This window comes from Dermacentor silvarum, chromosome 10 (assembly GCF_013339745.2).
Source record: "Dermacentor silvarum isolate Dsil-2018 chromosome 10, BIME_Dsil_1.4, whole genome shotgun sequence".
In the NCBI taxonomy this organism is placed as follows: Eukaryota; Metazoa; Arthropoda; class Arachnida; order Ixodida; family Ixodidae; genus Dermacentor; species Dermacentor silvarum.
In genome coordinates this window covers 20008463-20032431 of record NC_051163.1, presented here as the reverse complement: position 1 = coordinate 20032431, position 23969 = coordinate 20008463, and the positions used below count along the sequence as shown (strand labels likewise).

The 23969-nt window shown below is 47.0% G+C and overlaps 1 protein-coding gene across 1 annotated transcript in view; it reads left to right on the top strand.

The window, feature by feature from the left end:
* The first annotated feature begins 789 nt into the window (after positions 1–789).
* Positions 790–23969, top strand: part of LOC119466369 (transcription factor Sox-7) — a 45910-nt gene continuing 22730 nt past the window's right edge. Inside the window, exon 1 of the mRNA XM_037726880.2 lies at positions 790–1402. Within this exon, the coding sequence (XP_037582808.1) occupies positions 1057–1402 (346 nt within the window). The 5' untranslated portion in view covers positions 790–1056. The remainder of the gene's footprint in view (positions 1403–23969) is intronic.

Sequence of the window (23969 nt, the reverse complement as noted above, 5' to 3'; positions counted from 1 at the left end):
AGAAAAGGGGACCCGGGTCACGCCGGAGGCGGTGCCTAACGACCGTCGCGCTATAAACCCTATAGCGCAAGCCGGGGACGAGGAAAGAAGAGATAAAAAAAAAGAAAGAAAGAAAACCCGGGAGGGGAACCATTTGCCGGTAATGGCGGATCCGGGATCATCGGGGGCGCAGCGCGCGCTGTGTTTGCTGCTCGCGTTACGCGCAAGGCACAGCATCGGCGGGGGGCGAAGGCGGAAGCGCGCTCGACGCCGATAAGGCAAAGCGCGGCTGGGGCGATCTGGGCCGGCCATCTGGGTCAGCCGCCCCCCGCCGACAGCGGCAGCGAGCGGGAGCCTCTGGTCCGAGCGTGCAGCTGGGGAACGCGCCAGGAATAAACTCCGAACCGACGACGACGGGGAGACTGTGCTGTGCAATCGCTTCTCCCGTCGTCGCCTATAGCTTCGGAAGCAGACCCGCCGTCGTTATAGCAGCACGCGCCAGCTGCAGCGAGTCGAGTCGCGCACAGAAACGGCGCGCGGAAACACCCCCCCGCCGAGCGCGAAATCTCAGCGGGACGTCCAAACTGCGCGCCGTGATCCATCAGAGCGCCGGTCCGACGACGCCGAGTGGACCCGTTGCCGGAGCCCGCAGCTCGGTCCGCAGCTGTGTTGGTCCCAAGAAAAAGAAAGATTTCAAAGCCTTTCACTCCCGCGTGTGGCGTCGGAGTGCGTTGCGAGAGAGGAGCGGCGCGCGGCCGTTTGCCTCTCTAGCAGCGCACGAGGCCGCACTGTCAAGCTGCCAGTCAACGGAACGCGGTCGGGGAGCCCGCCTCCCCCGCACGAACCGGGCGCGACGTAGCGCCGAGACTCCGGCGCGGCGGGAACGCCGCGCCGCGGCCGCTCCCGAGCGCGCGTGCGCAGCGCCTGCCTCCTCTCCCATTGGCCGCGCGTCACGTGCGTTTGACGTACGACGCTCCGCTCGCTCCCATTGGTCGCGCCGGGCGCGCGGGGGGCGGCTTGGCGCTGCGCCCGAAGCATGGCCGCGCGGCCGACGCCGCGCGCCAGCGGAGTGCCGGGATGCAACGGGAGCAGCACGATCCGCGCGAGCTGGAGCTCGCCGCGGCAGCGGCCGCCGCCGCCGCCGGCGGTGAGTGGGCGTCGCGCTGGACCCTCGATCCGCCGCAGTGTCCGCCGCCGCCGCAGAGGGGTAACCCCGTGAACGTCGTCGGCGGGGTGGCACCTCCGCCGCCGCCCGAGAGCCCGACGCAACAGCAGGTGGCCGCGTTAGCGGCGGGCAAGAGGACTTCGGAGCAACGCATCCGCAGGCCCATGAACGCCTTCATGGTGTGGGCCAAAGGAGAGCGCAAGCGGCTCGCCGACGAGAACCCGGACCTACACAACGCCGACCTGAGCAAGATGCTCGGTGAGTAGTTATCAGCAGAGCCCGTCGGCTCGGCTGATCGCGTCGATGATCGGCGCGGGGCCCCCTTCCTGTCAGCTACGGCCGCGTGCTTCTTCTTCTGTGCCCTGGCGCTCTGAGGAGATTACGCCCCTCTTGTGTCTGTGCGTGTGTGTGCGTGTGTGTGCCCCGTGCGAAGGAGGAGGCCTCGGTCCGATCGTCGGCGGTCAGTATTACCTGCTTGCTGCTGCTGCTGCGGAGTAGCGATAACGTTGCTAGCTCTCTCTCTCGTCACCCCCTCCTCTATGAGCGGGGCTCGATCTATGGACACCCGTGCGAGTGTCTAGCCATGTCTCGTTACCGGTCGGGTCCGCAGTGTACTCTGTATCAGTAGATACAGCCACGTGACTGCGCTAATAGGACTTTCTTCTCTGTGGTATTTTAAAGTGAGGCGAAATGCATGTGTCATATCTGTGATGCTCGCATTGAGAGGCTCAGAAAAAAACTCGACAGTTCGCCTTGGCTTCATCGCCCATGTGTCACCAAGCTTGGTGCCCTTCACGAACTCCGCCATACTTCCATCGCTTCTTCGTCTTTTCTTTATAAGTTCATTTAATTGTTTGCTCCGAGTGAAATAGTTGCACAGATTAGTTCACCCACGATTAAATTCCTAGCTTCGGGATTGTAACTTTTGGAAACGCATTGCATGCCTGTCACGTAGAGACTGTTAAGCTGCGTTTGCGAAGCCAAGTTTCGAAATTCGTTGATGCGATCCGTGCCTTTCATCTGCTGTTAGGCCGCGATTTCCCCGTGGTTTATCCTTTCTCTCATCTTTCGTCCGTTTCCCCCGGCTCACTTATGCACAAGTCTTTCCTCGAGATCCTTAACTTGCCCTATAGACGCGAGTGTATAACCACATGGCCGGAAATGTCCGGTTCCCACGCCCCTTTTTCTGTATCCGACCGTGGTATGACCCCGTTGACACTGGACGCGACCGCCTTCCGCTGTTCCGTCCCTGCGTACACCTTTTCTCTACGCTTGTTTAAATGCACTTTGAAGATTGGTCTCGGAAGTCCGCGATGCGATGCAGTAAGTTAAGTGATGTAACTTGAATGCGTTGCCGTGAAGAAACGTTTGGCTTTCGAGAACTGCTCTGAAGACGCATAGCATTAGCATGACAAATTCTCATGATATTTACGCGATTAAAATTGCCATTATCGGTGTTTTAAGCATTAGGTGCGGAGTCTTCGACGTTATAATTGGACTGATGATACCTTTGTACCTTGTCATATACGTGTTACGTCATGTTCACTATAAAGACATCACGTAAATATACCTTGTCACTGTGTCAAGCCTCTCAGGTCTTTGTACTGGTCTTCACGAATCGATATGCTTTGGAAATACAGAATCCATCTCCGCAGTTGATACGTGTTACGAATGTATAACATATGGGAGCGCGTATGCGCCGGTTTCACTTTCGCAGAAAGGCGTTATACAGAAGCCTTTGTGAAGGATTGTCTTGGTTTCACGGCGTCATTGAGCATCTCTAAATTTCCTCACGGATTATCATCGGCAGAGGCCTTTGTTCATTTTGTTCATACGTATAGGTCTGTTTACACTTTAACAAGGAGGTGAACGTCTGTTCTCAATATATATCTGAAACGCCCGACTTTTCACCGAATAACCGTCAAAACGAGCAATTCCTTTAAATCACAATACTCATTTAATATAGTGGCAAGTTTTACATACTCCGTTAGAGAGCAATGGACGACGCTTGTTTTTAGAGCGTATTACAATCAAGCGATTTCGCTGTGTTCAAGAAGAGAGAATGAAAGTGTGCTAGCTGTTCACGCAGAGGGTTTTTGTTGAGATCAGTATATAGCCAACAAGAATCATCATTATCACATACGGCTCACTGTTCCAAAAAGCCGTCTTTGGAAACGTATAGGCTAATTTGCTATGGCTGAGAAAAGCGGGGTCGCTTATACTAAAGACAACAATATGAATGGACATCCAAGGCCCCGGTAGAATCGACGTTCGTACAGCCGTTCGTTACGGTATATACTCGCTGGTGAAAAAGGCACGACGATCAGTTGGGACATATGCAGCTCCTCGGTGTTTTCGAGGTTCCTGTATACGAATGTAGATGTGTGCGATCTATATATATATATATATGGCTATGCATACGCACTGTGCCTTCACGTGTATGTCATACACTACAGATACATCAAATTCATCACATCTGCGAAGTTGCTCCCGAAAGAAAGTTGGCCAGGTCGCATGCACTGCGGTGGATAAGTCGGCTGAGCAAGATGGAAGCTCACTCTTATTCGCCCAATCTGTTTTCAGGATATACGCACTCGCTTGAACTGCACACTCGCGTCCACTATGACACTGTGTGTTATAACACTATCACGTGTTACAACTCTATAACACGTGATCTGGTGCCGACCCATGTTTTCCATGGTGTCGTGACAACTCGAACTGACGTTACTCCGGCGGTCGTATATATATATATATATATATATATATATATATATATATAATGAGATGTAGCTGCGACTTTAACGCATGCTCACTGCACCAGCTGCGCACAGGCACCTAGCGTATATGCTGTTCTGCGGCCGGCAACGCGAAGCACATCGATTTCTCGCGAGAGCTAAATCCACCGCAATCGCATATGTATGAGCTATACACTATACACGAATCGCTGAAACTGAATTCCGAAATGCAGATGTCACACTCTTTGGCCATTCTCTCGCATCCAATCCTTGCTGCTTTTTGAACTCCACGACGCATGTCGAGATGCATTATGGTTTGACAGCTACATTTTTGGTGTCCTTCCCTCTTTTGCGGGCGTTGTGAAGCGTTTATCGTTCCTTAACCACGCCTTACACCACAATCAGTGCTCCCTAAGAATTACGGTATACAGTCGGCGTCAACAGCTTCTCAGAAGACGTTGAATTTCTGAGCAGTTTGAGACCCGTAGCCAGATAAACCGCTGAACACAATGCTGTTCGGATATATATATATATATATATATATATATATATATATATATATATATATATATATATATATATATATAGTGCAGGTTTTGGAGACCCGAAAACCTCAGGCTGCGGAAATATTTAGCTCTTTTCTACAGAGATACCGTACGGTTTGCAAGCTTTTGACGCCGATTGTACGTGGTTTCTTAACGTAGCCTTTACACTGCTGTTCAGTTTAACTTACTGCCTGCCTTTTCCGATCAAAAATAAATGAAAAATCTTGAAATCATAAGCGAACTGGCGCCTCTAGATACATTCATGGGAACGCCAGCATGGAAATCGTCTTCTGTATAAGTTATATGCGCAGGCGTAGTGACCGGTGGCAGTTGCCAGCCTGCTCCTCGGTTTTCCCTTTCCTGTCAAGTGTACCTCCTCGACACAGCCAAAACTTCATCCACGACTGAGCAATAAGAATACCTATGGCAGTGTCCAACAGAGGAAGAGGCCTGCCATAGAAGAATGTCTGTGATAAAAAAAAAAAACAAAAAAAAAACTAGGTTACTCCGTGTTGGAGACACCACGATTTCATAATGTAAAAAACGGCGATTTCTTCTTTCCTTCTTCTAATTGAATGTTCGATGAGTTTGTTCATGAATTTATTCATGCCATGGCGTTTAGTGCACATTCCTTTCCACATCGCAACCACTGAGCCGTTGCCAGGCAGCCGCCCTCGAAGCCATGTGTGTATATTTCTCCAGGCTCTAAATGTCAAAACGTGCGTTCGCCAAGACGAACGGGAGTTGCGAAAAACCGTTCTGTACGTTTTACGCGAAGACATTTCGACGCCTGTTCGCGCACATGCGGTCTGGACCCGGGGCCACGTTTATCAAGTGCCAGCACGCACGCACACTATATATATATATATACGCTACGCACGTGCACACCCACGGTATGCCCGGGCAGCGTCGTTATGAAAACTACGAGAAGGGCACTGTCGTGCTTACGACATGAATGTACTGCGCGGCGTTTAATTTTGACTCTAAATACGCGCCTACGCTTAAAGGAATGCTGAGTATATTTCTGACGTCCTTGTGAAAAAAAAAAATGCGTGAAATAAAACGTCACCGAGCTCACAGAGCCTTTCTGCCATATTCGAAGGCGACGCGTTTATACTATAATCTATCTCCCATTTTTCTCCCACTGCCCTTTTTTAAAGCGAATACAGCTTTCTTTCGCTCGTTCACCCATTTTCGTGGTTGGAGGTCGGAATTCTACACTGCAAAATAATTTAAACTCCTAAAGTCATCAAAGGTGTAAATCGGTCTATAACTCACCCTCACTTAGAGGGTGAAATTGCACCCTTATTGGGTGTAAATGTGTTAGTTATAGACCTATTTACGCCTTTATTTACTTTAAGGGTGTAGCTTACACCTTTTTTGGTGTAAAGGTGCAGTTTTAGTTAGATTTACATCTTTCACTGTTAAGGGGTGTGAATTATTTTACAGTGCCTTCACTGTCGATAAGGGCGTCGATGCATAGGGCGTTGCGGGTTGCATTTGTCGCCGAATGCGAACTATTTAGCTCTCTATTTAGACGCACATGCTGTCAGCCTGTACTATACTGCTACAGGTGTGCTGATTAACCGTTCTGTTCGCTACGGAACTACGTATAATGAAACAAGGAAAGCTCCCTAAATACCTTCACTTCAATAAATATATACCTTCAGGCGCACCATTCCTTTAAAAAGCGAATAGCTTTCTATAGATTAGCGCTCGGCAATTTGCTTACATTGAGAATCCATCGTCGGTGGTTTCCGCACATTTTTCTTTTCTTGTTTTTGTACATTTTCTCTCCTATAGAGCCTGCAGGCGTATAGCGCATCTCCTGGCGGCAGCCGTCAGCTAGCTCCTTTTCGCCTCTTTATGATAATTTTTTACGTGTACAAATCTAGTAATTGTAAATGAAGTTCCGAACCCTTTGAAACACCAGATAAACATATTGGCAAGCGTCACAGCGTCCTCAATAATGTACTATCCTAACGTGTTTCTACCCACCAGGGGCCGAATTCGCTAAGCTTTTTCGTTCATAATTGCTCTATTCCATTGGCCAACCGCGACTTCGCTAACGATATACAGTCCAACCCGGATATGTCGAATCTGAAGGGAACCACAAAGCAGTTCGATATATAGGTAATTCGATATATAAAATAAAAAATTCATGCAAAAATTTTCAAGGGGATTTTACTGCTGTTCGTTACACGCAATAATTCGTTATATGTGGCTTCGATATATCCGGGTTTCACTCTATGCCCCCAGTGTCAGGATTGGCTGAAACTTTCTCTCGCGAACAATTGTAGCGTAACACGTTTTTTGTGAATACGGACTTAGATTCGATCTCGTTACACAGGAGGCGGATGCCTCATGACGACATGGTACGATGACTCGTTCCTTTATACGATCGCAGCGAACGCAGCTTGAAGAAACGCGCGCCGCCCTCTTCATATGTTTTTTTTTTTTTTCATGAGCAATACGTCATCGTAGCTAGCCTCATTGCCACATGACGTCAGCAAATATTTGCTCCGTGTGGTGATGTTACGATAATGTCGGCGACGTCAGGTCCGGTATTTCGAGACCAACTTTATTTAGTATCGCATTAAAATAACTTGCCGTTCTCAACTTTCATGCTTGCTTATAGCGTCACCTTATTTAATGTGCAACAAGCGTGCGTTAGATTTCATACAACTTTGAAGGTATGTACAAGCACTCTATAATTAAGCCCGTGATGAAAAGTACGTCGACTAGGGGTTCTACAAAAAGAAAAAAGAAAGAGAGAGAAAGAAATTCTGGATGTACACCGATACCAAAATCAACACTTTATTCACCTTTATGCGTGTTCGACTTTGTCCCGGGCGCGCAGGGAACTCTCTAAACTTGCCACCTGCAGTCATCGGTTGCTATGGCAACAATGTACGCAGCCCTTCTCTGGTAATGATCAATTAAGTGTTGAAGCATGTGTGAACGCTGTCAAAATCTATGACGTCACGCATGTATCTATGACGTCACGCAGCTACCGTTTATGTATAGAGAGAGAAAATGAAAAAGAGGCAGGGAAGTTAACTATATATATGCTTTGTCGTGTTTGCTAACCCACACGTGGATGGGGTAAAAACGAAAGTGAAAAAGAAGATCAATCAGTGAGTTCAGTTCAATCGCGCGCACTAGACCATGCATGCATATAGCCGTGTACTCGTGTCTGTCGCCTTGAAATACCACATAAGAGGGTACGTGGCTTTATGACTCGGCATTGCAAACGTATCTATAGCTGCACATTCATCAGTTTCACGTTGTCAGCATTACTTGCCAAAAAATTCATTTTCCAAATTTTTTCTCACAGAAGCCCTTCTTTTGGATGCTTTTCACGGGTGTATACACTTACAGTAGTCACGTGCTAGCACATTTATTTATTCAAGGAACGTTGAATATTAAAAGTTTGTGGATCACTCTGCACTAGCAAATCATTGTCGCGAGACTCTTATTTTAATTCCTTCCGCGGAAAAGGCAGGGGAGAAAACGAAGGCTGAAAGCAGAGTCCTATAAGTATACTCTGCTAAACTTGACTTTCTTGAACTTCGCGCCGAAGCCTCAGTGCTGGTATATGACGTCACTGTGACGTCACGAACTTTCTCTGAGTCTTCTCGTGGTCGGCCAGTTTTTGGGACGCCACAAAAAGTTATCTAAACTAGCTCGCTGCATGTCTTCCGTTCCTGTGGAAACAATGTACGTAGCCATTTTTTGACGATAATCAATTAAATATACGTAGAAGCAGTGCAAACGTTGTCATAATCGATGACGTCACCGTCAGCTGGTGCGGAAATTTCAGGGCGGCGCAATGGCCATCCGTCTGGTAATTTTAATAATTTTTCTGCATTACCAATCGTCTCCCGAACTTTGGCCGCTTTGAAACTGCAGAAACTGAATTAATTAACAGAGATTTACTTAGTAATCTTTTTTTTTTTTTTGTAGTGTGCCCCTTTCAGTGCGCGGGAGAAATTTTTTCCGTGGCCAGACGGAGCACTCCGAGCGCGTCGTCTGCTCGGAGTTCTGAACCGCAGACGATTATTTGACGGCATATTTTGCCATTTGATGACGCACAAACTAAGTGCGCCATATTGGTTTTGTGACGCCGCGCTTCCGCCTTTTCTAGTGCTACACAGGCTTTTACCATGAAAAGAGAGAAACAAGCGCACATTTGTGTAGCGGCTAATCCGTGGGCTGCCTGCTCCTGTGGATGCCATGCGTATTTGCCGTCGCATTCCCCGAAACGTTCAGAGATCGCTCTTCGATGGTTACAACATCGAAGTGCAAATGTCACTGGAATGTTTTCTACGGACTGGCGCTCCGAAGTCGTGCATGAAGTAGTCGTTGCTGCCTTCTCGACACGGTTTCCATTGCAAGGTGCTGGGTTTGACTCCCGCAGTCACCTATGTGAGCACTCCCACGGGCCGCATTTTTCATGTGTTTCGGTATGGACCTAAGAGGAATAGTTGCCCTATTGACATAGTCTCTCACGTGTTATAGAAGGATCCGTAAGAGGCCCTTGTAGAGAAGAGATCCCACGTGTCGTTTGGTTCCATTGGCGCTTCGGATTCGAGCGAACGCTTCATTACTTGTGTGGTCGGTATCCACGAACATGTAGTATCGTGTTTGTATGTACGTATTTACTCGTCTGTGGCTGGCTCGAACACGTAAGCCTGCTGCTTACCGCTATATAACCGGCATGCAGTCCTAAACCTCAAGGAGCCGAACTCACAAAGCAGTTAAGCTTTGCGTGATACGTTACCGTGACTTCTGCACGTGATACGTTAGACCCGCTGTGATTGGACCGCCGACTATACCGCAGCAGGTTACCGCGATTGCGTAACAACATGGCAGCGTCTATAGCCCGCATCGATCCGAATTCGCCCTGACAGCAACTAACTAATGGTAAAATGAGCCATCGCTTAATCATGCCTCACACTGAGAACAAAGTATATGAGCGATGGTTTGTCGTTATTGTTGAGATCAGCTGTTTGCTTTGACGCTGCTATTGGCCTATATACACAAGAGAGATGTCACAGAGCGGGCAAATGTGTTTTGATTTCCACCTAACAGATGGAGCCACCACATTAGCGTTCATGCATGATGCGTTGGCAAGGCGGAACGCCCTAAAAGCTTATTTTTTTTTTTCATTGCATCATTAATTTGATTCTGTGCTCTATATACCATTGTACTCGATGACGGTACGCTAAACCTTATAGACCTCTCGGCATGTACCGCGATACCGCGGAGAGACATACGCAATTGGTCTGACGGTAACTTTTCCACGCAAAGCTTAAACTCCGTCAGGGCACGATTTCAGGGAGTCTGCGAACACTGCCCCATCAGTTTGTATATATATACACTGCATGTGCTCGAGGTTTCTGTTCCGTAACCTTTCTGTAGTTTTTGCGGGGGCGTATGTATCTTTTCCCGTGTGACCGCCGTATAATATATGACTTATCGGGGACCGATGGAAACAAACAGGCGCGCGTACTCGGTGACTGAACTTTATAAATGAAGGCCGGCTAACCCAACGGCAGCAGCTGAAAGCAAACGTCGTCATGTCACTATAGGGTTTAAGCTGCTTGCGACTGTCACTCATATATGTACCTATATATACGCGTATCCTCTGGGTAATCGCTGCTGACTTAATGAATTTCTTTGCTGTAACGTCGACGTATACTTGCTGCAAAAGCTTCTTTATTCAGGCGGACTAACTGTACGCTCTTAGTATCTCGTTCCACTTAGTTTCCTGCCATAAGTGGAAAATCTTAGCAAACTTTTTTCCACTTATCCTAAACAAACCGAGTGGTGTTCTATGTGCATGAAGTCACAAAATAAACGAAACGGCGTTGCGCCCTCTATCAATAAGAATAACCACTACAGCACCGAGTGTAAACCGTTGTGGTTATAGTGTGCATGCCCAGGCGCGTACTCTAAAAGAACTCGCCGCGTGTCGATTGGACAATGACTTTTGCCGTATATGTAAGGGCGTGATGTGATGGCATTCGTAACGTTTGTTTACTTCGGGAGACAATGCTTTCGGAGGCAGATATAGGGCGTTCCAACCATGAATGGCGTATTGTTTTGACTCTTTGTATATATATACACGCGTGTACCTCCTTTCCCGCGTCTGTTTGAGTGTAAGGGCGAGGGTCTTTTGATTAAGACGAGTTGCATTTATTTCCGCCGTCAACTTATTATTCGCGACTTCGCAGCTTCGTTATCTTTGTAGTAACGTCATCCGAGTTTACCCCGTAGTGTTTTTTTTTTTTCTGTTTTCGTTTCGAAAAGTAAAGAGCTGCCCTTTGAGTTATCGTAAATTGTTTCTCTCCTGATTATGTTTTTTTTTCCTTTGAGGTAGTAATTACTCATAGCAGGTTTATTATCCATTGCCGCCACCCGTGAGATTATCACAGCCTCTTTCAATTTGCGTTTGACGTTCTTTGTTGCCGTATTGCTGGCAATACGGGTCGCATACTTGGTGGTAAGCTTCCTAGTTCTTTTCCTGCCACTGTGAGTCAATGTTTTTTCTTCTTGATTGTTGGTCCGCGTGCTACGTTAAACTACGGTGAATCGAGAAGAATGGGAATCGAGGGGCTCGAATTTTGGTAGCCATGACCGCGCGAAACCCAATAGACAACGAATGCAAGCCAAGCAAAGCATAGGGCAAATAAATTGTGCTTTTAATTAAAATGCAGAAGCAATGAGGAAAAGGAGAAATGAAAGTTGTCTCGAAGAGACGACTTAATTGCCGCCGGTGGGAGTCGAACCCAGACCTTCCGCACTACGCGCGCGCTTTGCTGTGCCGATTTAGCTACTATACGGTAGCGGCTATATCCTCCCATCCGTACAACTTTCTTCGTTGTAAATCGTAAAGAAGTTGTTCTTCAAAAAAAGATGGCTGTGCCGGACGTGAGAGCCTGATGCTTTTGAAGTATAAACGAGCTCAGAGCTGGAGCAAATGCTGAAATCTGCTGGCTTTATTTCTTTTTCGTTTTTATTAGGTGAAAGAAAGAAAAAAAAAGGGGGGGGGGGAGGGGAAGAAAAGTTTGCATTAATTAATGAGCGCTATCGAATCAAGACTCGAGGCCTACAATTCGCACGAATACCGAGGCGAAAGGTCAAATGTTCATCGACCCCAGCTCACCCGAGCGTCGACGTACTTTAATACACCGCTTTTCAGTGTCTGCGATATCCGAATAAATTTGTGCCCGTGGAAACGGCTACGCTGTTCAGTGGCCCCTTCCATAGTTATGTAGTCAAAATTTTAGAAATCAGTGTCTGCCTAAGTGTGCTCCTTCAAACGTCGCGGAACATGAACAATGTCACCGAACACAAGTGGCGAACAAGCTGGGTGGTTGACGACTTTAAACCCACGCATTCCGCCATATAGCGTCATTTGCGACGTATAGGCTGGTGCACTTTGTTGTTGCATCCACACATGGCTCGTACCCACAGGGCCACATATGGTTGTTTAAAAAGTGCATCGAACAAAATACCAAAGGGGGTAAAGGCAAACATGCAACACGAAGCGATAGGCAACTATATGCTAACAGAAATTTTGTGAGGGCCTATACATAAATTTAGCAAAAAAAAATTAATATGAAGTCAAGTGTCCCACTGTCGGTACCCTAGCAGTGAAGCCTTCCTGACACTTCAATAAACGTGTGTATAGCAGTTATCATTGAACCAAGGCTTGCGCCTAATTGACACGCACCAAAGGACAAAATGTTGGGTGTAGTAAGTGCTAACCCCAGCTTACTTGTTGGAAATATGAGGAACATTCTGCAGAGGGAGGAGAATGTGCTGTCAGGTAGCAGCGTTCTTCTTCCCCCCCCCCCCCCTTTTTTTTTTTTGCTGACTCATGCACCAAGTCTCATAGCCTGCCAGAAAGCTTCGCGTCTTCTTCGTGCATTCCCAAAATGACGTTGGCTTTGCTGGACATTTTACGCCATACGGCAGCGACATACATACGAGAAGAGGCTCACAGGCGGACCATTTGCCGACTTCGACAGCCATGTCTAAACGCGCCCCGTACAGCTGCAATCACAGGAATCTCGATATCATTACGTTGTAGGCGGAGGTCATGCGTATCTCCATACCCTAAAGGTTATACGACGACGAACATACGACCCACTTTTTTTATAAAGCAATGATCTATAATCGTCGGTTATGGTATACGCCAAGTGGAATCGCTGCGTGCTTTTTGACAGTCTCGAAGTGTTAGGAAGAAGAAGTCTGATGCTGATTATGATTAAGGTGTTGATGGTGGTTGAGGTGGTGATGAAGACGATGATGATTTAGATGGCGATCAAGACGATGATGATGACTAGGACGGTGATGAAGAAGGTGTTAATACGTTAAGCGAACCCAGGCGGCGAAAGCGATACGTACGTCGTATACAGCAAGGTGGTCGAACTCGAGTGCTGTCAGGAACGGCGTTCTTCTTCTTTTTTTTTTAAATGTTTTCCTAGCATACGGCCTCTCATATTTACATTTAACACGCACCCACCACGCGAATTTATCGACGCAGCTGGTACAGCAAACAGACGTCAAACTGCTTTTTAAACCTACTTTTTTTTTTGCTTCGCCATCCTGAGAACACGAGACTCTCTTCCAGACGTATACTGATCGATTTGCTTAATCGCGTGACTTACGGTATCAAAAAAAAAAAAAAAAAATTGCCACGAGAGTCTGAAGCGCGTCCTCTGCGTCAGAGACTCGAAGCCGATATGCTGATGGAAGTTTAAGTTACAAAAATTATTTTTCAATGTTTGTTTCCTTTCTTTCGTTGGCCGCGTAACGCGTGCCTCTGGGCGAAATACAAGGATGAAATGTATTCCAGATGTACCGCTTCGAGGAAACGGCGAGCGTCACGGTTTGCTCACTTTGTGATATTTTACGACCCGTGTGTGTGTGTGTGTGTGGGGGGGGGGGGGGGGTCATTAAATGATCATTAGCAGGACACTTGTAAACAGAACCAATAAATGAGTTCGTAGCGAGGAATTACTACTTTATTAAAACTTCATTTGCGTTAATTTCGCGGTGAGAGGTGGATCCATCATCATTGTCATCGTCAGCCTATTTTTTTATGCCCACTGCGGAACGAAGGCCTCTCCGAGCGATCGCCTATTATCCCAGCTGTCGCGCGCTAGCTGATTCCAAGTGGTACCTCCTGCAAATTTCCTCATTTCATCCCCCGCCACCCAATTTTCTGCCGTCCTCGACTGTGCTTCCCTTCTCTTGGTATCCATTCTGTAACTCTAATGGTCCACCGGTTATCTGCCCTACGCATTACATGGCCTGCCCAGCTCCATTTTGTTTCTCAGAACGTCAACATGAATATCGGCTATCCCCCGTTTGCTCTCTGATCCACACCGCTCTCTTCTCTTCCTGTCTCTTAACCTTACGGCCTAACATTTTTCGTTCCATCGCTTGTTGCGCGGTCCTTAACTTGTCCTCAAGCTTCTTTGTTAACGTCGAAGATTCTGTCCCATCGTTAACCGCAAATTCCCATCGACCATTTTAATTTTTTCCACACGGGGGTCCAGAAAAAGACTTTCGATTTCGCCTTCCGTATCAGGCCGCTAAATTTAGCGGGTAAAAAAAGAATAGGAAGTTTCAGAAGCCTGCATACCTGTGGGGCCCTCTAGCTGGCACTAATACAGTCGAACTCGGATATACCGAATCTGAAGGTGATCATAAAAAAAGTTCGATATATGGGTAATTCGATATAGAAAAAATTATGCAAAAATGTTCAAAGGGATTTTACTGCTTTTCGTTACACACAATAATTCGTTATATGTGAGTTCGGTATATCCGGGTTTGACTGTATTCCAGCGTGCTTAAAACTTTATTTGACTATGAAACGCCCAAGGAAGCCGCATACACGAGCGCGAATCGCATGGCGTGCATGTTACTTTTTCAACACATCATGAACGTGTAATGAGCCGAATATAGGGGTCATAATGCTTTGTTTTTTAGTGGCGAATTTGGCTGCCAAGAATTTGCAACCGGAAGTGTTCCGAAATCACAGCACGCCGTCCATGGCACTGTGGTGTTCCTCTCCTATACGTGTTGTCTATATAGGCTTTGGGTTTGTGCACGAATGGTTCTTTCTGGTCTCCCGGCCGGCTACGCTGTATATGAAAAACACGTGTGCATTCACCGCGAACAGCCGGAGAACGAACGGAGAGTAAAGGAGAAAACGAGCGCTGCGGTTTTCGCCTGCCGATTCAAGCTGGAGGAGCTCCGGGCTTTGCACAAACTTTGCTTGTTTTCTTGATTTTTGTTTTTCGCCTTGGCGGAAACGGGGCGGAATAGAGCGAAGGATAAAACCCGCTCATATGAGCGCGCACTCCGCGGTTGCAGCGCTCCCTGCACATAGTTCTTTCGTTCGTTCGTTCTTTCTTTCTTTCTTTTTGCGAGGACGGGCTTCTTGACACATGTTCGCTTCTTCTTCACCGCTCACTTCTGCGGCGCTGACTTCGGCGAAAGCCGGTTCCTCGAAAGCTTCTATACACGCAGTATATAAGAAGCGTGGTGGCTCAGGGGCGAAGCAGTTTTCGTGATTGAGATTGATGAGCTTCGGTATCCAAAGTGGTTGGGAGGGCAACCATCCCCACATGAGCTCTCTCTCTCTCTCTCTCTCTCTCGTTTGTTTCTGCAGTCCATTGTCGCTGACAGTTTGACTTTTATTGGCTTCCAATCGCCTTTTCCTAGCTCATCGCACTTTAACCCGATCTCCGTTCCTTGCTCGCTCCCTGTTCGTAAGCGTTCTTGGTAGCTTCGTTTCCCGATGAATATTCCGTTACCGTTCTGGCACTCTGAATGTGCGTCGTCGGCTTTTTTTTTTTTTTTTTTGTCATTTGCTTACGCGCGCAATTGTGAATGCGAGGAACGTGCACACGCATTATTGTATCGATCTCACTTGAATATAGCCACGAAGTGTGCGGCTCTGTGGACGAAGATGTGTTTCATTCGTTCCGTTACTTAGACCAGTTGTCGTGCGTAGGTTTCTCAAAAAAAGAGTGGTATCGCGTAGATTCAGTTGCAAGCGCTCACATAAGATGTTTATGAGACGTTCCTTTTAGCGATTGCCCTGCCCCTCTGAGATTATACGGACAGTCATAATGAATGAATGAATGAATGAATGAATGAATGAATGAATGAATGAATGAATGAATGAATGAAGTTTCATGCACCACTTTCTTAATCGAAAAAACAACAACAACAACAAAGGAGCGAGAAATAGCTTTGTTAGCGTTATGTCGCCGTTGACACATTCGCAGAGCTGTAGCCGTTCTAACTCTCATTTAAATGTTGTTCAACGCCGCCGCGCTAGGTGTCGTTGCAATCGCAATCATTCCCGTCTGCGTCTCGCGGTGCATGCAAGCGTGGTGAAACGGCATAACCACGGCACGACATAACCACAGTGTGGCATATACGTGCATGTGCGATCGTATCTTTATTTTAATTCCCTCCTTGTGCAGTGCGATCTTTCTCGACACCGTAGCAAGCGAGGTGCATGTTTCATCGCACTATCGCGGCAGGCAAAGTGCTCGGCGTGCTAGTCGACAGGTGAACCCGTCACCCTGTGTTCAACAGCAGGACGACCTATAGCGACCGCGTCACAGCTTCTCCGAAGGCAGGTTGTAAGAAGCTGCTGCAGCACGGGTGAGCGAACCGAAACCACCTGTAATGCGATCAAAGTTCGCAGCCCAAGCCTTCGCTAGGCGCCTGCGAAGTTGCAAGGAAACAGGCGCCAACGTCAATCCAACGTAGGGCCAACGGCTTTATGACGCTGGTGTAATGTTTCCAACAAAACTCACCAGGGGGAACTCTGGCGTGGCGATCTTCCAGCTACCGTTGGAACAATGGGTAGTCTTCAGTTATATATAGGGTGTCCCCGCTAACGTTAGCCAAGCTGGTCACCGAAAAAAAAATGATGAAAAAAAAAAACACGGTGCAAGATAAAGTCATACGACCTAAGGTGTTCGCGGTCGTCAGTGGTCTGACAAAGGAACACCCTATAGGTCGTATAATTTTATCTTGCAACGTGTTTTTTAAATCGTTTTTTTTTTCGGTGAACAGCTTCGCTTGACGTTATCTGGGACACACGGTATACACATGGATTCAGAAGCGTTCTTGTGGCGTTATTTCTTAGGCTTTTTTTTACCTTTCGAAATTTCCAAGCAATCACAGTTTTCTAAACGCAGGCAGGACAATATAGGTCTCTGGGCAGGTGCATAATCCATGCGAATTGTCGCATTGATAACGCAACATCTTGTTGAAAAATCATCAACCTGTGAAGTCACAAACCCCGTTTCAAGCCTGAAGGGCGAAGTTTAGGCAAATCCGTGCACCAACAACCACCATTCCCATGTTGACTGAACTGTCATGCTTGCATCCTCCCATAGACACTAGCGCCAAAATTCCCTCTAGTGACGTTTGCAGGAAACTCATGTAACGCATATATACTGCCACTGTGGCTCAACATTAGGCCTACATTGGCAGCTGTATCCTGTGTTGAATGGGTATTTTGGGTATGTAGGTATGCACCACAAAACTGACTTAAGTTGGCAAATAGTGTCTTGGCTGCTCCGTCAACATATGTGCTTCTGTCACAAATTTTTTTTTTTTTAGCTTACTACGTAGGCAACCACAAAGGTTTACGAAATACGGGATCTTAGAAAAACGTTCACTTCTCGAGCAGCCTAGTAGCAGTAGCCAGTAAAACTGCATGCTATACGACAATATTGTTTAGCATATTCTAGTCGAGGCCCGAAATGCAAATACCTGGCTGCGTTGTGAGGCTTCCGAGATATTCAGCTTTTTCTCAGATTTCATGGCCCGTAATATGTTGTGATTGACTGCACGCGCGACCAGTTGCAGCGCATGCATGCAGGAACATCAGTATGTATACGCCTTCGTTGTCTGCATCGCACTTGTATCAGGCCATTGGCCGATAACAGCGCCTTACGAAAATGGTTGCCCCTGCCAAACGCTGGGTATGCCAATCGCATTTTTACTGGTCTTGTTGCAAAAAGAATAGCAAAGGTCATAGTATATTATTTATTTGTCGAAACTGCGAGAAACTGCACATATACACGTGCGCAAAAATTGCGGAAAGTTCAGGACGAGTAAACTCGTCATATCGGCGCCAAAGGGCGCTCGTTGCGATCGGGGTTTATCGGGTTTATCCACCGTTCGGTGCCGGCCAATACCGATGATAACGTAGACGAAGCCCCGTTCATATATACCACTCACGAAGCGTCAAAATAAATAGCGTTGGTGTATGTAATCGTTATACACCGTATATCTCGGCCCCATGTATAGCAAAGATACCTGACTTCGCGTACCCTTTGAACATGCGCAACTGCGAACATATTACGTGTGCTTCCGACGTCTCTGACGCGACAGCAGGATAATCTGTATACGGTATTGGCTGCCTGATCTAATCTCCTGGCATGCTCCGATCGTAATGACTTGTGTGGATTTTTTTCGTTTGCGTGCTTTTGGATCCGTACGCGCTATAATCTTCCTTTTTTTTTCTTATCTTGTATATTATTTTTGTGCTAGCGAGCTTTGACAATGGGAGAGCGACAAAAATGTCACGGATCTACTCAGACTTCGTTAGCATTCGGCGTGTCCATTGTGACTTGGCCTCATATAATGTTTTGCGAAACCTGGATAGATATCGCGCCCTCCGTCCCCGTATGTATGAACGTCAAAAGCTTGAATGGATACACTGCTCAGTGCGCAGCTATACAGGCCTCCTCGACGCGATAGCTCGAACTCTGTGAGTTGTTAGCGTTCGGCTCTCGAGAAGCACCGCTTGACCTCACGCGCTACTATATATATATATATATATATATATATATATATATATATATATATATATATATATATATATATATATAGTAGCGGGTGCGTTACTAAAGCTTGAAATTTTGATTTGACGAGAGGAGATCTTCCTGCGTCAAATGCAGAACATTTAATTCCGTTTCTTGTGACATTCGTCCGCGATAAACGCCTTTTTTTTTTCTTTTCTCGTCTCCGGATAATTATATGAAACGACGGGCTGAAATTGAAAAGAATACGTATAAAAAAGCAACGTGACTGAAACGACGGGTTCAAATTGAAACGACGTGACTGAACTTCATGTTTGCTCGAACGTTCCACTAATTTCGCGCGTTTCAAATGTCCTGCGCTCGACAATTTGTGGCCGCAGAAAGGTTTTCTCTTCGTTTAGGAGCTTTCCGCCGGAAAGTGATGTCTTTTCATTAAAAAAGCGCATCGCAGAAACATGTCGGAAACTTGTACAGCGGGTCGGCATTTGAGAATCGTTATTCGAATACGCAGGCACGATATATTCGAGTTAAAAATGTTACGAAGATTTAGTATGCAGAGTTTATATTATGGATGTCCCAACATGCTATAACCATTAAAGCTATGCTATAGCCCTGGCAGAATTTTTGTGGCATGAAGCACTTAGCACAAACCACGCAGTCCGCGCAGTGATTTCTGAGTGTTTTTCCAGAAATTCTTGCGGGTAATACTTTTTGCCTTAGCCTCCTATACGGCATAACCCATATCCGCTACTTTCATCAAATCACCCCGCCGCCATGTACACTCTTATACGTCACGCATAAGTTCATTAAGCGGAACATTTTTTTTTTGCAAATATCTTGGGCTTATAGTTGTTGGAGCCTGTCTGTAACGAGGATAAGATGTCCACTTGGTGAAACTTACGTGGAACATTGTTAAGAGCGATGTGTACACTGTGAAATAAACTAAGCCTTTAAAAGTGAATAAGGGTGTAAATTATTTTACAGTGTATACAGTAAGGGTGGCACGAAGCTCGACCGAAAGGGAGAGCCAACGCTCAACGTCATTCGTTCCATGTATACGTTTTACTTTGCGATTAGAACATTCTTGCAAATATGTGAACATACTAGTGTGGCCTACGTGGAACGAGATTAAGAGTGAACTCGGTGGTAAACTATAATAATTGAGCACAAGCTCCGCCCGCAAAGCCGCACTTCACCTCTGCCCTCCCTTCCTCCGCGCTCCGAAATATAGGTCCCTAGAGACACTTGTATATTGAAAGTAGTTCTCCGCCCCCGCCGCGACGTCATGGAAATGAGGGAACGTAATTGGCTGGCGCATCTATACAGGTTCTCCTTGAGTTGGATAGCGGTGTATTTTTTACTGCTGTCTAAGTTTGCAACCGAATATATGAACTTGAAGACTTGCGTTCAACGTGCATATCATCTGAATTCAGTCTTCTCCCGATATCGTTTCTCTGCTGCGTTTCCTTTCCAAGCCGTTTGTAATCAGTGCATAGATGAATTGTGGGCAAAAGACGAAAGAGAGAATGAATGAATGAATGAATGAATGAATGAATGAATGAAATCCTCACTTAACTAATCAGTCACAGTATTCGCTAAAACATTCAAAGGCACTGCGCGCAAAACAGAAGTTATGCCGGGCTGTGTACGGATTAGTGTCCTCAAAACGATTGGCTGCCGTCAAGACCACGTACTCTATATTATAATTTTCTCTGCTTATAGCGGTGCCACGCATACTGCACAAAATCACTGTACAAATGAAACTGGCGTCTCGAGTTGACCTTCACTGATTAAAGGGCGCGGGTCGGGCCACAAACTCTGCAGAAAGCATTTGTGACGTACGAAAACGGGCCTCCAATAGGAATGATTGGCGTCAGACGTCCTGTCCGACTCGGAGAGTATATAGCGTACGTCTTCTGAACTTTTTACGGAGACACGGGCAGCCAAACACAACTTTATACTTCTAATCACCACCCCTGCCTTTCCAAGCATCCTTTCTCGCTCAACAAATACTTGCGCAAGCATGCTGGGCTCGCTCAGAAAGCGAAAATCCTGATGTAGTCAGCCTGTAGGTACGGTGCTCAGCACCGCAGCGTGCAAAAAACAAAGAAAAAGAAAACGTTGCATCATTACAAATGTTGCAATGCAAGGCAATAAGAACAAACGCACAGATTACCAAGCCAAATGGAAAGCGATAAAACAGATTAACATTCTTGCTATTACAAAGCAATATATATCTAAGCGATAAACTACGCTGTATCATGTTATGCCTGTCGCGTGTGCGAGTGAAACCGCAGTGATCTGTATGTATTCAGACAACTCGCAACGAAATAATCCATGCATTGGTACGTCAAAAGCCTTTGATGCGGGGTATTACACGAGGGGGTGTTTTTAACTGTTACGTAACTTACGTGAGGTGTCTTTAAATGTCATTAAATGCCTTTAAGAGACATGCCTAGATATTTGTACTGTATTGACTTCGGCCCTGTATAGGGTGGGATGTTCTTGCTCCATTAAAGCTATCTGTAGTATTGATATAATCACTAACTCGCAAAGCTGCATTTTGGGCTTTCTATGTTAGAACGGGATTACAGTTCGTTCAGCACAGTGTTTTTTTTTTTTTTCTTCATGGCTATAGCGTGTAATCAATACTTGTGTACCGTATAGTAATAGATACTTTCATGTGTGTTTTTTCTACGGTCTTGAGTACCATCGAGGCGCTCTTGGAAGCTGGAGATGTGTACATATAGTGCTCGTACTTACGGGCACTCTGAAACAATAGATGATACTTCACGTCGAAGGTTGAGGCGCCCATAATTTCGTACGCACTCGCGTATAACGGCTTCACTTTGTTGCACTTTCTACGAGCGTTTCCAGTAAATCACGACTTCCAATAAACACCATTCTCCTTCGATTTAGTTATGGCGGCGGTGGGAACAGTGAGTTCAACTCCTGAACAATGTTCAGGTGCCGGATTTGCGTTTGGCAGCTGCGGTGCTGTCAGTATACTTAGGCTTTTCCTTCGCCGTTCGTGGTCAATGATGACAGGCGATCGCATTTACTGCGAAACATACGGGATCTCTCTCCGGGTATATATCCGTGGCCAACATGTTCTTTCTGTGATCGGCTGAACGAAGGAACGAACGAAGGAACGAACGAACGAACGAACGAGAACAAACGAACGAACGAACGAACGAACGAACGAACGAACGAACGAACGAACGAACGGACGAACGAACGAACGAACGAACGAGTGAGCGAACGAATGAATGAATGAATGAATGAATGAATGAATTTAACGTTCCAAAGCAACTTATTGGGTAGAGGAAGGGCTCCGAACTAATCTCGATCATATGGATGTTTTTTTTTCTTTTTTTTTTTTAACGTGCATACACAGCGCGGTCCACGACGAGCGTTCTTGCATTCCTCGCCCATCGAAATGTGGCCGCAGATGAAGGGATTCGAACCCGCGACCTCGTGCTAAGCAGCCAAAACTCCGTAGCCAATGATCCACTGCGGCGGGTCACCGCAAAGTTGACATGAAGCACTACGTTGCCGCCCTTCAAACCTTCTTACGACGCGAAATATTGTTTCGGTATCCCAGTTCGCTAGCGAGGCCTTGGGCGGAAAGTGCCTGTTAGTTAAAAGTTCATAGTGGTTCACCTAACAGTAGCTAAGACAGATATACAGATGCTGAGTAGAAGGTTAAAGTATTCACGCTGCAAACTGTGGAAGCAACGAAACAATCTCAAACTAAATCGGGAATATGTCAGCAATTAAGTCTGGAAAAGAATTACGAGACCCATTTGTGTCACACTCCGAACAGAAGCCATAACTGCCACTTCAAAGAAAGCGCTCATCTGACCGAGGAAGTGCGTTCACTTTCACACGGTAGCGTTTGTACACCTCTCGCAGGCGTGTATTTTGTCCTGCTGGTCTCCGTAAAGTTCCCCGATGCGTTGAAGCTTATCAAGCGGACTTCACTCTGCTTCTCTCTCGCGCAACGTGCCTTGTCCGCACGTCCTCGCTCGTCCATCCGTGCGTGCGCGTGTGTGCTCAGTGACGTTTGAAGGCAGCGGACAAATAGAAAGGCAGCGATGGTGTCAAGGGAGAGGGCGTTCGGCGGAGAGGGAAAGGCTTGTCCGCGGCCCGAACGTCTCTGTCGACAGCAGCTCACCCCCCCCCCCCTAACCCCCTATCCGGCCTTTCTCTCTCCCCTGAGTTGGCAGCGTGACGAGCGGGGTCCCCCCCCCCCCCCCTCCTCCTGATGGGGGGTCCCATAAATAACGCCGCCGGAAAACAAGTGTCGGCCGCCACCGGCGGAGCTGCCGTCGCCCGCTTCTCTTCTGTGCGCTGCGCACTGCACCCGCCGCTGGGCGATACACAGCGGCGTTGTTGGGTCAGAGGTGCCGAAGAAAAACGTACATTTAAACACGCACGCAGGAAAGTTTACCACCCTACACGTAGGCATTGCACAAACTGCCTGACGTGTACTATGGCTTAGTAGTGGCTCTGCTCTGTGAACGAACAGGAGTACAGGATTGAGAAAAGGGTAACTTCACGAGAGGTTTAGCATTTTTCGAGGCTATAGGGCCAACTGGAGCAAGCAACACAACTTACTCCTCCTCTTGTTTTAACGGAACATGAGAGAGCGAGATAGATAAATAATGCTTTAATGAAAAACAGTGTGTTTATCCGGCGTATGCCCCGCCTACATGCTGCTCTGCACGGAATGGGACGAAGGCGAAGAACAGTGGGGGGTATTCTGTAACTGTCCACCTAGTGGACATGCCCATTTCGTCTGTCGCTGAAGTTTTTGATTGGCTGGGCTGGCGTACACGTGAGAAGTAGACAGGCGACCCCAGCCAATCAGCACTTCAGCAGCAGACGAAATGGACATGTCCACTAGGTGGACAGTTACATAAAACCCCCAGGAAGTTGGGCTAGTAAGTAAATGAACACGATGTGCAGTATAGCACGAAATTTAGCTCACGTGAATTGCACGTCTGCGGCGTCTCAGATTATTATGGTGTCGTGTCTTTCGTGCTACAGTGTACATCACGTTCACAAAAGGTAGCCTCAAGAACCAGCGGATGCTTATGCTATCGCTGAGAACCGGTGCGAGCAGTCGCCGTCGGACTCATTCGGAGCAGTTGCCAGTATTCCTGCTTGTCCATCGGCAAGCGTCGTAAAACTGTGCTATAGTTTGTCGAAGCTAAGGATATGTGACGTGTACTGCAGAAAAGCGTTGCGCGATGGACGTGAGCGATTGAGGCACATAGCTCCGACTGTGGTTGCAGCGTTGCTCCCACGGACTAATGAGAGTGATCTAGCGCGGTACGACAGAGGCCCGCTCTCTACCCTGTGGCGCGCGTGGCGGAAATTGCGCCTGCACACATGGTTCCTGCATGTCGTGCATCGCGCCGTTTCGGATCTCCCATTGCGATATGACAAGGGCAACGTGTTCGCAAACGCTACGCAGGGTTTTTAGATCACACGACGTGTTTCTGCCTATTCTTATAGCTTCCAGTATAGCTGTAGGCCAGCTGTTCATTTGGCTCTGAACGTATTCACTGTTAGGGCAGCATGTTTCTCGCATTGGGCACGGTCGTCTTTTTAAGTTCATTGCGACGCACGCAATGTCGTTCTTCGTCAGCGACAATATTGC